Genomic DNA, 13,494 nt, shown 5'->3' on the forward strand with positions numbered 1-13,494 from the left:
CCAAAGTTCAATCCCTAGAACCTACATAAAGGTGGAAAGAGAAAAGACACCCATACACGAAACTTTCTTAACTTTTTAAAAGTATTATAAGTGTAAATACATGAAATAAATCATTTTCTATTTTGTTTTGTAATGCTAGAAGATCCAGCTTGAAAAATGTCTCTGACCTATTTGTGATGGGAGGCGCTCTTATTCTAGAGTCTGCAGCTCTCTTGCACTGGCTGGAGAGGGAAGGCTACGGACCTCTCGGGATGACCGGAATATCCATGGGGGGACATGTGAGTCTGCAGTTTACATTTCATTGCCACCATTTTTGTAAATAGGGATAATAAAAGTGTGCTTGAGATGAGAATTTAATGTTGGTGAAAGTAGGAAGTAGAAGCAGACAAGCATATACTGTAGAATTCCAGGTATAGCTCAGACTTTGGATTGGATGTTTTGTTAAAAATTGGGCAGTACTGGCGCACGCCTTTAATCCCAGCACTTGAGAGGCAGAGGCAAGCAGATCTCTGAGTGCAGGGCCAGCCTGGTCTACAGAGTGTGTCCAGGACTACCAGTGCTGCACAGAGGAAACCTTGTCTCAAAAAACCAAAAAATAAAGCCAAGCACTTGGGAGGCAGAGGCAGGCGGATCGCTGTGAGTCGAGGCTAGCCTGGTCTATAAAGTGACTCCAGGACATCCAAGACTAACACAGAGAGACCTTGTCTCAAAACAAAACAAAACAAAACAAAAAAAGCCAGGCAAAAACATACAAATAAAAACAAGAAATGTACATATACTCCCCCAAAGCCCCTCAAAATCAAAAACCAAAGACCAATTGTCTTAAAGCCAGTAAGAACAAAAAACAAAACAATCAGGTAGCACACTGTCTTTCATCTTTTCATTTTGGAAGCTGCTAACCTGCACTTCCTGTATACCCAGGTAGTTAATTTTATTTCTTCTCAAGTCTCTGATGGTCTTGAAGACCAGGTAGTTTGGTTTTACAATTAAGCTTAGTTTTTTAGGGGTTAAGGTATTTTTAGGTCTAAATAGAGGTTTTAAGTTGATAATGACAAGATATAATAGATATTGATTTGCATTCAGAATTTTAGACTCAACCAAGATAGGAAAGATTTTTTTTCTTTTTCTTTTTTTTGGGGGGTGGGGTAGGGGTAGGAGGTTTGAGACAGGGTTTCTCTGTGTAGCCTTGGCTGTCCTGGATCACTTTGTAGACCAGGCTGGCCTTGAACTCATAGCAATCCACCTGGCTCTGCCTCCCGAGTGCTGTGATTAAAGGCATGCACCTCCACGCCCAGTGGAAAGATGTTCTCTTAAGGTTGCAAGTACAAATAGCTAAAACACTAAGAATGTAACATTTATATAATTCATGATTGTTTTGTGGTGCTTCTTGCTGTAAGTAGTTTATTGTATATATATGCATCTTCCTCCTCTGCACAGGCCCCTGAGCTCTGAGGGAAGGGTTGATTAAACTATCCCACATTAGGCCTGAGTGCTCCAAAGCTTCCTCCCCAACCCCCAACTCCTGTTTTTCAAGACAAGGTTTCTTTATGTAGCCCTAGCTATCCTGGAACTCTCAGTAGAGCAGGCTGGCCTCGAACTCAGGGACCTGTGCCCCATCCCCACCTGCATTGCCCAGTTGTGTGTCTCTGTTCTCATCTACTTCAGGAAGCCTCTCTGAAGAGAGCTAAGCCAGGCACTGCTCTGAATCCCAGCCTAGTTTCTTTAAGTGTTTTCCTTCTGTTTTTTAACTTTTCTTTTTAATTTTTTTGCTTATTGTACATGAGTACTTTATCTGTACAAGAGGGCACCAGATCACATTATAGATGGCTGTGAGCCACCATGTGGATGCTGGGAATTGAACTCAGGACCTCAGGAAGAGCAGGTGGTGCTCTTAACCACTGAGCCATCTCCCTAGCCCTCCCTTCTATTATAACTTGGATTTCTAAGTCTAGTCTTTGCTTTCTCCTGCTCCCTATGTGCTAGCTTGTTTCACAGGGCTCTGTTTTGGGCACTAATGTCTCTTTAGTGCCCCCTTGTGCCATCACCTAGTTGAGCAACAGCTTCACAGCTCCCTTCCTAACAGAAGCCCTTTTTGACTCCCAGCTTCACCGGCTTCATCTCTCAGTACATTTCCACAGCACTAAGCCATAAGCGCTTGCTGCACTGTTTTCTCCACGAAGCACTTAGTACAGTTAGTGTGCTCTGACAACGTAACATTTGTCATTAGTAGCATGTGTGTGTGTGTGTGTGTGTGTGTTGCATGTATTTTTAAATGTATGTGAAACTTGCTATAGATGATCACTTGAATTATAAAAACTTAAATTTGCTGGGCGTGGTGGCGCACGCCTTTAATCCCAGCACTTGGGAGGCAGAGGCAGGCGGATCGCTGTGAGTTTGAGGCCAGCCTGGTCTACAAAGTGAGTCCAGGACACAGCCAAGGCTAACACAGAGAGATCCTGTCTCGAAAAACAAACAAACAAACAAATAAATAAATAAATAAATAAAAACTTAAATTCAAAATGTTACTCAAAGCCAGATGTTCCAAGTGCATTCTTTGCCAGTATTTGAGAAATTGAGGGAGAAAGAGCACACTTGTGATCCAGAAGCAGCTTATGCACACAGCAAAATTATCAAAATATTCAAAATAAAGCCTTTGTAGTTCCTTGCTTCCTACAAGGAATTTATGTTGTTGAATTTTTAATTTAGATACATTATATAAACATGATAGACCTTGTGTTCATGTCTTATCTCACTCACTCCCCACTATAAAGTACTTTTTAGTATTATGTATTTCTCACATTAGTGAAAAGAAGCTCACTACACTTGCTGTTGTCATATTACAGATGGCCTCCTTAGCGGTGTCCAACTGGCCCAAGCCCATGCCGTTGATTCCATGCCTGTCTTGGTCCACAGCATCTGGAGTCTTCACTACGGTAATTGGATTGCAGCTGATACTTGATAACATGTACTTAAATATAGTTATCTTGGGGGTCCCCCAAATCACTCCTATGTTTAGTGACCACTAAAAGGAATAACAGAACACACATATTGTCTCTCCGTTTTACACACACACACACACACACACACACACACACACACACACACACACACAGAGCTTAACTTTAGCAAAAGGATATGACAGAAAATCAACAAAAGGAAAAGGCAATGAGGCAAACTTGGTGCAGGGTTCCAAGGACCCCTGTTGAGCTGAATCTCATGATTTGTGCTTGAATCCTCCAGCAGTCGCTTATAGCAAGTGATGAAATGCTGCTCTTCACTGAGCCTAGCACAGCTAAGAGTCTAGAGTCAGTGTCAGATGCCTTCTATCTGCAGTGTACCAGAAGTTCAGAAGGAATTGCAGTGTTACAGCACAGACTTACACATGACTACAATGGCCCACTCTTACAGTTTAGGGAAAGTTTAATATCGGTGTAAAAGCTTATTTGTTGATCAAATTCCTAGGCCATTCAAAAGATAAATAATATCAGCCAGGCATGGTGGCGCATGCCTGTAATCCTAGCACTCAGGGAGACAGAGGCAATCAGATCACTGTGAGTTGAGGGCCAGCCTGGTCTACAGAATTCAGGACAGTCAAGGCTACACAGAGAAACCCTGCCTCAAAATAATCATAATTATAATAATAATAAATACATAAATAATCTCAAGCCCAATTGCACTAACTCTCTTATACAGTAATTAATAAAAAGAAAAATGTACTGGGTAAGCTATGTCATGATTTCATCTTACTTTCTTTCAGGGTGTATTAAGTAAATCAATTAATTGGCGGGAGCTGGAAAAGCAGTATTATACACAGACAGTTTATGAAGAAGAAATTATTCATATGCTTGAATACTGTGGGGTAAGTTTGGTTTGGTTTGGTTTCTGGTTTCTTAGGTAAGTTTCCTGGAACTCGCTTTATAGACCAGACTGGTCTGAAACTCACTGAGATCTACCTGTTTCTTCCTCCTAAGTGCTGAGATTAAAGGCATACACTACCACACCCAGCTGAAATATTTTAATGTTCATGTAACACTGGAAGAAAAGTTGATTGCATATTTACTTACATAAAGACAATAGCAATTTTAAAAAATATATATACATTTTTTAAACTTTTCAAAATTACTCTTTTTGGGGGGGAAATGGGGTTGGTTTTTTCTGAGACAAGGTTTCTCTGTTTAGTAGAGTTCTGGCAGTCCTGGACTTAACTTTGTAGACCAGGCTGGCTGCATACTCAAAGATCTGCCTCTCAAGTGCTAGAATCAAAGGCATGCACCACAGACAGCTGCATAGTGAGACCTTGCTTAAAGAAAGAAAGAAAGAAAGAAAGAAAGAAAGAAAGAAAGAAAGAAAGAAAAGTAAGATGTATATCACTGGACACTGAAACCTTTTCTATCCTTTAGTCAACAAAATCTTTTGGGTTTTTTGAGACAGGGTTTCTCTGTAGCATTTGCTGTCCCAGAGCTCACTCTACAGACAAGGATGTCCTCAAACTTGGACCAATTTTTTTGTTTTGTTTTGTTTGTTTTTCAAGACAGGTTTTCTCTATGTAACAGAGCTTTGGCTGGCCTGGACTCTCGTTGTAGACCAGGCTGGCCTTGATCTCACAGAGATCCGCCTGCTTCTACCTCCCAAGTGCTGGGATTAAAGACAGGTGCCACCACCGCTTGGCAACAAAAATTTTTTAATTTGCCTTGAAAGGACTGGGCATTTGTGTGTATCAACTTAAAAGTATTAGGTAAAAAAAATAAGCTGGGCATGACGGGGGGGGGGGGGGATTAATAGTTCAAGGTCATCAGCAGCTACAGGCAAGTGCAAGACAAGAAAGTCCCAGGTGTGTGAGCACTGCTGCATTGGGGGCCCATCTTTCAACACAGGAGTAGTTGGGACTTGTCTTAGTCAGGGTTCTCTACAAGTGGGCCCTGGAGCCCTACAACTGGGGAGCTGGCCCAGAGCAAGAGTGAAGTTGAGGCATGTCCACACCCCAAAAATGTTGAAACAGGCAGGAGTAGGACTGCTCCTTCTCTGCTGGACCTGCGTGTCCCAGCACACGTATCCTGGCACCAGGTCACAGGTTAAACTTCTTCTCTATTTATAAGGCCATGCATGTCCAACAAGCACCTAAAATTCCTCTTCAATAAGGCATTCCTAGCACCTTGGCCTCGACCAATGATGTATACTCACCCCAAAAGTCCCATTCCCCAAAGGTTTAAATAGCCTTTGTCCCTCACAATTAAATGAACTACCTCACTGAAGCTGTCTCCCTAGAAGGCCATTTCTCTGGAACTCACCTCCACCTGAGGTCTTGAATTGCACCCACCAGCCCATGCTAAACCTTACTCCCTCCAGTCCAGATTGGTTTGCAAAAGCCTGGATACCCTGAGGAAGAAGCAGACACAAGATGGAACAGGAGGTTGGATGTCTGAGCTAGTCTTCAGTAGATGCTGGGATCATGAAACAGTAGGCTCTAATGCTGTCTTCTGGTGTGCAGGTACACATGCAGGCAGGGCATTGTATATATAATTAATTAATTAATCTTTTTTTTTAATATCTAGATTAAAGTTGGATTTTCCCACCTCAAAGGTCCAGATCAGGAATGGGTCTTCACACTTCAAATTATTTAGTTAAGAAAAAAAAATGCCCAGGTGGAGGGGTCGCACATCTTTAATTCTAGCACTCAGGCAGCAGAGGCAGGTAGATCTCTGTCAGTTTTAAGACAGCCTGGTCTACACAGTGAGTTACAGGACAGCCAGGGCTACACAGAGAAACCTGTCTCTAAAAACAAAACAAAGCAAAACAAAGAAACAAAATTCCTTACAGATGTGCCCAGCCATTTGGGTTTTAGTTAATGCCAGATGTAGTCAAGTTGACAACCAAAAATAGCCATCATGGGCGTCTTTATTATTTCTCTTCCTCCTTCTCCTCCTTTCTAATTTTTTGTTTTTCAAGACAGGGTTTCTCTGTGTAGCCTTGGCTGTCCTAGACTCACTTTGTAAACTAGGCTGGCCTCAAACTCACATTTGCCACCTCACCCAGCTAATAGGTGTCATTTCAAATCCAAATCTAGCAACTAATAATTACATAGTTTTTGCTTGTCTTTTTCTGTGTAGCAGCTTCCAGTGGTGCTTAGTTTATTGAGCTTGAATTCCACGTGTTCCATCAGTTCATCTTTACTTTTATAAAGTGGAACACGCTTCATATATACCGTGAGAAACCTCTTATTAGCAGAATACACATTTCCCCCTTTGTACCTGGTGTATTCGTATAACATAATGTCTTCAGTGTTCATCCATGTGCCTTAAAAGGGAAGGGACGTTAGTGCTAAGAGTAAAGGCCTGTGCCTATAATCTTAGCACTTGGGAAGCCAAGACAAGAGGATCAAGAATGGGAAGGAGCCTCTGCAGTGGGACCCTATGCCAGAAAAAGAGAACACAAAGTAATGTATGTATTGGGGGGCGGTTCTGTGACTAGGTCTCACTAGGTAGCCCACACCAGCCTAGAACACCCTGTTCTCCTGCCTCAGCCTTCTAAGTGCTGTAATTATAAGTGTGTGCCACTACCCCTAGCTTTTCATTAATTTCTGAGACTAGTCCATTGTATACATACTGTACCATATTTTACCTACTGATAATTGTTTACCTTTTCTGTTTTTAAAATGTTTCATAAAGTCTAATGTATATTAAATGTTTTCTTTTTTATCATCTATTCAGACAGACTCTTTCAAAATGGGACATGAGTTCATGAAACACTTCCCTAGCCCTGCAGACAAGCTGACTAACCTGAATCTGGTTTCTAGAACTTTAAATTTAGATATGACAGACCAAGTTGTATCCCCAAAGTGTGCTGAGTGCCATAATTCTGGTAAAACATCTATCAGTGCTACTTCAAAAGGTCACCTGCTGCAAGATGCCACTAAGATGGAATGCTTGAATCAAACACTCCCAACTAACAAAAGTCATTATACAAGCCACAACTCTCAGTCATTTCACCTGCTCAACAGAGAAAAAAGAAGAAGCAGTCTTCAAAAAGAATCTTTAATATTCATGAAAGGAGTTATGGATGAGTGCACCCATGTAGCAAACTTCTCAGGTACTAATTTTCACAGGAAACTGGGAATATCTGTAGTGTGTAAATATTTGTCATATATTCTTCAGGTGTGCATGGGTGTTTTGCCTAGATACATGTCTATACACTACATATGTTCCTGGTGTCCATAGCCCAGAAGAGGGTGTCAGATCCTCTAGAAGTAGAGTTACAGATGATGGTGGGCTACCATGTGGGTGCTAGGAATAAATCACAGGTCCTCTGGATTAGCAGACAGTCCTCTTAACCATTTGAGCCATCTCTCCAGCAGGTAGGTGTGTGTGTGTGTGTGTGTGTGTGTGTGTGTGTGTGTGTGTACCCGTATGTGGGTATGCATTCCACAGGTATGTGTGGAGGTCAGAGGACAACAGAAGTTCAGAGTCCTCCTTGGCTACAAAGTGAATTTGAGGCCAGCCTAGACTACACAAGAATTTGTATGTCTGTGTGTTTATGTGTGTATGTGTGTGTATATATATATTTTCCCCCCCTGAGACAGGGTTTCACTGTGTAGCCTTGGCTGTATTGGACTCACTTTGTAGACCAGGCTGGCCTCAAACCCACAGCGATCCGCCTGCCTCTGCCTCCCAAGTCCACACCCGGCCCTATGCCCAGCTTTCAACATGGGTTCTGAGGATCTACGCTCATGTTCCCATGCTTATGTAGCAAGCACTTTACTAACAAAGCCATCTCCCCAACTTAGACAACAGGGTCTAAGTTGTCCAGACTGGTCTTGAACTGGTAACCTCCCAAGAAGCTAGGGTTACAGACTCACGTATGGTGCATTTTGTTTGGGAATATGATTTTAGGTATTTGTACAAAAATCAAAGAGCTTTGATTAATGCATCAAAATCCTATACTTAGTTCCAGTTGACCCAAGCCTCATTATAGTGGTACAAGCCAAAGAAGATGCCTATATTCCACGAACAGGAGTTCGAAGCCTACAAGAAATTTGGCCTGGTTGTGAAATCCGGTACCTAGAAGGGGGTCATATCAGTGCTTATCTTTTTAAACAAGGACTCTTCAGGTAAAATGATTTGTCTATCAGATATTTATTTGTTGCTTGTTTGAGGGAATATTTTTTGCCTTAAGAAATATACAGAAGCCGGGCTGGAGAGGTGGCTCAGCTGTTAAAAGCACTGACTGCTCTTCCAGAGGTCCTGAGTTCAATTCCCAGCAACCACATGGTGGCTCATAACCATACACAATGAGATCTGGTGCCCTCTTCTGGCTTGCAGATGTACATGCAGGCAGAATACTGTATACATAATAAATAAATAAATATTAAAAAAAAAAAAGAAATATACAGAAGCCAACAAGGAAATAAGAGGACTAAAACATAAACTAAAAATACATATTTTATATCTTACATTGAAGTGTTTTTTCCTGTATGGTTGGTCCTCTTATTTTGTACTCTAGGGAATGAGGAATGTAAGATATCAGAAGAACATTGTATCAGATAGTTTCTTCTGTTTTTGTTTGTTTGGTTTGGTTTGGATTTTTTTTGTTTTGTTTTTGTTTGTTTGTTTTTGGTTGGTTGGTTGGTTGGTTTTTGTTTGTTTTTCAAGATAGGGTCTCTCTGTGTTAGCTTTGGCTGTCCTGGACTCACTCTGTAGATCAGGCTGGCCTCGAACTCAGTGATCTGCCTGCCTCTGCCTCTGCCTCTGCCTCTGCCTCTGCCTCTGCCTCTGCCTCCCAAGTGCTGAGATTAAAGGCATGTGCCACCATGTCCAGTCCTGTATCAGATAGTTTTAACCAAGATAATTTTCTAGAAATACATTAGCTAAAGTTTTAACCAGAGATAGTTTTAAAAATACATTAGTTAAGCCAGTTGAGGTGGTGCATGCCTGTAGTCCCAGCATAATGGAAGGCAGAGGCAGGCAGACCTCTGTGAGTTCAAGGACAGCCTGGTCTACAAAGTGAGCCCAGGACAGCCAAGACTACACAGAGAAACCCTGTCTCGAAAATAAAAAAATAAATAAGAAAGAAAGGAAGAAATACAGTAGTTATCTGCCCTTCCCTGTATTTGTTAATGACTAATTATTTCTTTACATTTCATTTTTAGACAAGCCATCTACGATGCCTTTGAACGTTTCCTTCATAAATATGCTAACTAATTGGATCAATGTATTGTATAACATCTCATTTCCTACTGAAAGAGTTTGCCCTATGATGATGTGAAAAACAAGCAGACAGCACAACATACATGATTGTTGCTAAATTAATCTATATGCCAGTGTTACGGGTCAGTTACCAACTATAGATACATTTCAATAATGTAAAAGCAGTACTTGAATCATACCATCCTAAAGTATTTGTTACTCTTTTAAAAATCTCATATACCTAATATGACATCTGTTGTTACTACTTATGGAAACATTTATAATTATGAATAATTTATTGATTCAGAATAAATAGAAACCCTATTGGTTTTTAATAGAATTGTTGAAATTAGGACTGTAACATCACATGTACTGTATACTGTTGTGGCATTTTGCTATTGACTTGATTTTTTTAAAAAACTGTGTCCATCCTTTTTGTCTGTGTACTGCCATAAAAATACCTAAGATATTTAAATCAGTGTCATCTTTGAGTTATGGAAACATCCTGACTGCTCAGCTGTAACCCATTACATACTTGTAATCCCAACACTTGAGAAATGGAGGCAGGAGGCCCGGAGTCCAGTCATTCTCCTTTATATAGCAAATTTGACACCAGCCTGAGATACATGAGACTGTGTCTCAGAAATATGCCTGGCATGGTAGCTCATACCTTTAACCCCAGCAGGTAGGAGGCAGAGGCAGGCAGATTTCTATCACGTTCAAGGCCAGTCTGAGCTATATATCAAGTTTCGGGCCTGCCTCAGTTACATGATGAGAGTCTGTCTCAAAACAAAACAAAAACAGCAGTATAAAGCAAAAACCTGGCCTGGCTGCTTTCTAGATACATGTTTTTAATAATTAAACTGAATGCTGAACTATACACGTGAGACTAATTAGACTAGAGAAGGCTTTAAATTTTTACCAAAGATTAGGTCAGAAAAAGTACCAGGGCTGGGGCTGCGCTTGCCCAGCCTATGTAGGCTCTGTCACCAGTGCCCAGCACTGCCAAACAGAAAGGAAAGCTGGAGGTGTTTGGGAGGTGGGAGTCAAACATGTCTACTCTACTTAAAAGGTTTGTTTTGAAAAATGGAAGTGATAGCAGAACTTTGCACTCGACGGTGGGTTCTGTCAGGCATGTTCTTCAGTTGCTTAAAGACTTAACAGCCTAATTTCAGAAGTTAACAGCCACATATGAAATTAAGCCATTGTACAGGAAAGCATAAGGTGTTATGTATACACTGGTAACTTTTTAAATGGAAATTAGATGGATAGATACTTGGTGCTGATGTTGAACTTCTCTGAGCAAAAATGTTTAACAGGTTAAATGTGTTTGTTTGCAATTTGTATTGTCCTTAAATTGCAACTAGCTCTTGCTGGGCTAGTGAGGATATGTGGATTGTAACATGCCTTCGGCAGCTTTTTTAAAAGATGGTTTGCCACTCTAATGTCTGTCACTAAAATTTCTAACAACTATTTAAACATTTTTCCTGTGATAATTATGTATATTCAGACTAGAACTTTTACTTTTGATTGCAAGTACAAAATGTTCCTTAAGAGTAAAACCTGTCATGGTGTTGGCAGTGTACACTTTGATCCCAGTACTAGGGAGGCAGAGGCAGACGGGTCTCTGAGTTGGAGGCCAGCCTGGTCTTCAGAGTTCCAGGACAGCCAGGATTACACAGAGAAACCCTGTCCCCAAGACAAGCAAAACCCAAAACAAACAAACAAACAAACAAAAGAACTGGTTGCAGAGCCAGGTGTGGTGGCTTGCCCCTTTAATCCCAGTACTGGGAGTCAAGAGTTCAAGGCCAGCCTGGTCTACAGAAGAGTTCAAGGGCAGCTAAGGCTACACTAGGTATTACTGACAGTACATGCCTTTAATTACAGTAGAAGGCAATCAGTCAACCACAGGCCAGTGTGATCTGCATAATATGTTCCAGACCAACCAGGGCTACCTGTCTCAAATAAATTTATTTCATCCTTTAAGTCGCTGTTTTAAGACAGCATTCATGGGCTGGAGTGATGGCCCAGAGGTTAAGAGCACTGTCTGCTCTTCCAGAGGTCCTGAGTTCAATTCCCAGCAACCACATGGTGGCTCATAGCCATCTATCATGAGATCTGGTTCCCTCTTCTTATATGCAGATGTGCATGCAGGCAGAACACTATATATGTAATAAATAAATAAATCTTTAAAAAAAAAAAAGGACAACATTCACAAAACTGCCTAAACTGATTAATTCAGAAAAGAAAATACCTCTACTCACGTTTAATTAAGCCCACTCTGCAGAACAGTAGTTTAGGTGTTATAAAGTCTCAAACCCTTGCTTGGGACAAATGGCTGAGGTGCCTAGTTAATATATCAAAGTGAACCTGGCAACCAGGTTCTCCTAGCATCCCTCAGACCCTACCTGGTTTACATATCCTGCCTCCCACACTGAACTCTCCAGCCCCCTACCCTGAACTCTGCAGCCCCCAACACACACACATACATGTGTGCATACATGTACAAGTTACATGTATTCTTTGAGAAATTAATATACTATTTTTTAAAAGTCCTGCCTGCCATTTACCTGCCACTTTGTGGATTAGGCCTATAAAATACTATGGATTCATTCAGACCAGAGTTGTAGGGAGCTAGTTCTCACAGGCCAGTTTTACCCAGTTTTATTTGGTGTACATAATGGGTATGCATTCCCAGTTCTGCCACTGGGCTGCTTATATGTAACTACTACTCTGTATTTCCAACTCAGCCCTAAATACTCTAAAGATGTAATTCTATAGTTAGACTTCATGACTTACCAATGTTGTGATTAGATTCTTTATCAACATATTTTTAATGTGGTGCTTTCTCTATTATAATAAATATTAACAACAATTTTTAAAATATTTTTCAAATTTTATATTTCATAATAAAAATCTATTTTAGAAGTTATTTGCTTTGTTTTTTCTTTTTAAAGAGGTATCATAACTACAATAAGCATGTTTCATTTGATTCATGTGTCTAAACTTGAACTAATTGTGTTTGCCCTTAGATATTGTACCCATATGATAAGTCAGAAATAAATAAGGGAAGCTCTAACACAATTAAATCAGTGTCTCAATATCTCTTCAGAGCCAGGTTTGTTCCATGTGAAAGCATTCTGACACACCATGTTTGTCTCAGTGTTGTTTAACTTGGATGTGATTACATTCAAAATAGTAAACATATTGCAAACAACACCTCAAGGTGTCAGGTAACCAAAGGATTCCCCTCTGGCTGGGAAGATTGGGATCCTGGACACAGGCTGCCATAGAATGGTTTGGAAAGCAGATGTGGTTGATCAGATCTGTAATCCCAACACTGGAGAGATTGAGAGAGGAGGACAAGAAGTTCACCGGCAGCTGGGCTAACTCCACACTTGTACCATTGGTGTGTACATGCACATGAATGTACACACACATACAAATACAATTTTAAAAAATTTTGAACCCTGGTGGTGGTAGTGGCACAGGCCTCTAATCCCAGCACTCAGGAGGCAGAGGCAGGTAGATCTCTTTAGTTGTAGGCCAACTGGGTCTACAAAGTGAGCCTCAGGACAGCCAGGGTTACACAGAGAAACCCTGCCTGGGAAAACCAATAATACCTTTCCCCTCCCACCCCTCCTTTCACTATGTAGCCCTTTCTAGCCTAAAACTCACTATGTAAACCAGGCTGGCCTTGAACTCATAGATCCGCCTGCCTCTGCCTCCCATTGGAATTAAAGGTGTGTGCACCATGCTGAACTGATAGTAAGATTTTACCCCCAAGGGAGATAATTCACTTAATTGTGGTTCAAAGTTTTGTTCCCTATCTTTTGCAAATATTCATGTTTTAAGGCTGTTCTACCAGGTCAACTTGCATAATTTTGCTCTGAGAATGTCTATATGGATAAGGTACTGCCAAAGGCTGATGATAAATTGTTTCATTTGACTGCATAGCTCTGGCTGGCCTCTACCCACAAAGATCTGCCTCAGCCTCTACGAGTTTCTGGAGCAAATGCTTTTAGTGGAACCCTCTGATGTGTGTTTATAACATTCCACCTGGCCAGGCATGGTTCCCAGCACTGGGAAGGCAGAGGCAGACAGATCTCTGTGAGTTTGAGGCCAGCCTGGTCTACAAAGAGAGTTTCAGGCCAGGCAGTGTCGGCACAGGCCTTTAATTCCAGCACCAGGGAGACAGAAGCAAGTGAATCTCTGTTAGTTCAAGGCGAGCCTGGTCTACAAAGTAAGTCAAGGATAGTCAAGGCTACACAAAGAAACCATATCTGGAAAAACCAAAAGAGTTTCAGGACAGCCA

General features: G+C 41.1%; 1 protein-coding gene across 4 annotated transcripts in view; it reads left to right on the forward strand.

Annotated features, from left to right (window-relative positions):
• The window catches only part of ABHD18 (abhydrolase domain containing 18), a 46,848-nt gene extending 34,737 nt beyond the window's left edge, over nucleotides 1-12,111 (forward strand). For all 4 annotated transcript variants that reach the window (XM_084768510.1, XM_084768511.1, XM_084768512.1 and 1 more), the window contains 6 exons: nucleotides 140-278; nucleotides 2,844-2,933; nucleotides 3,758-3,859; nucleotides 6,708-7,086; nucleotides 7,942-8,104; nucleotides 9,143-12,111. In XM_084768510.1, coding sequence (XP_084624636.1) covers nucleotides 140-278; nucleotides 2,844-2,933; nucleotides 3,758-3,859; nucleotides 6,708-7,086; nucleotides 7,942-8,104; nucleotides 9,143-9,194 — 925 coding nt within the window. In that variant the 3' untranslated portion in view covers nucleotides 9,195-12,111. The remainder of the gene's footprint in view (nucleotides 1-139; nucleotides 279-2,843; nucleotides 2,934-3,757; nucleotides 3,860-6,707; nucleotides 7,087-7,941; nucleotides 8,105-9,142) is intronic.
• The last annotated feature ends 1,383 nt before the right edge of the window (nucleotides 12,112-13,494 follow it).

Source organism: Acomys minous, assembly GCF_964271855.1.
Source record: "Acomys minous genome assembly, chromosome: 19".
Taxonomy (NCBI): domain Eukaryota; kingdom Metazoa; phylum Chordata; class Mammalia; order Rodentia; family Muridae; genus Acomys; species Acomys minous.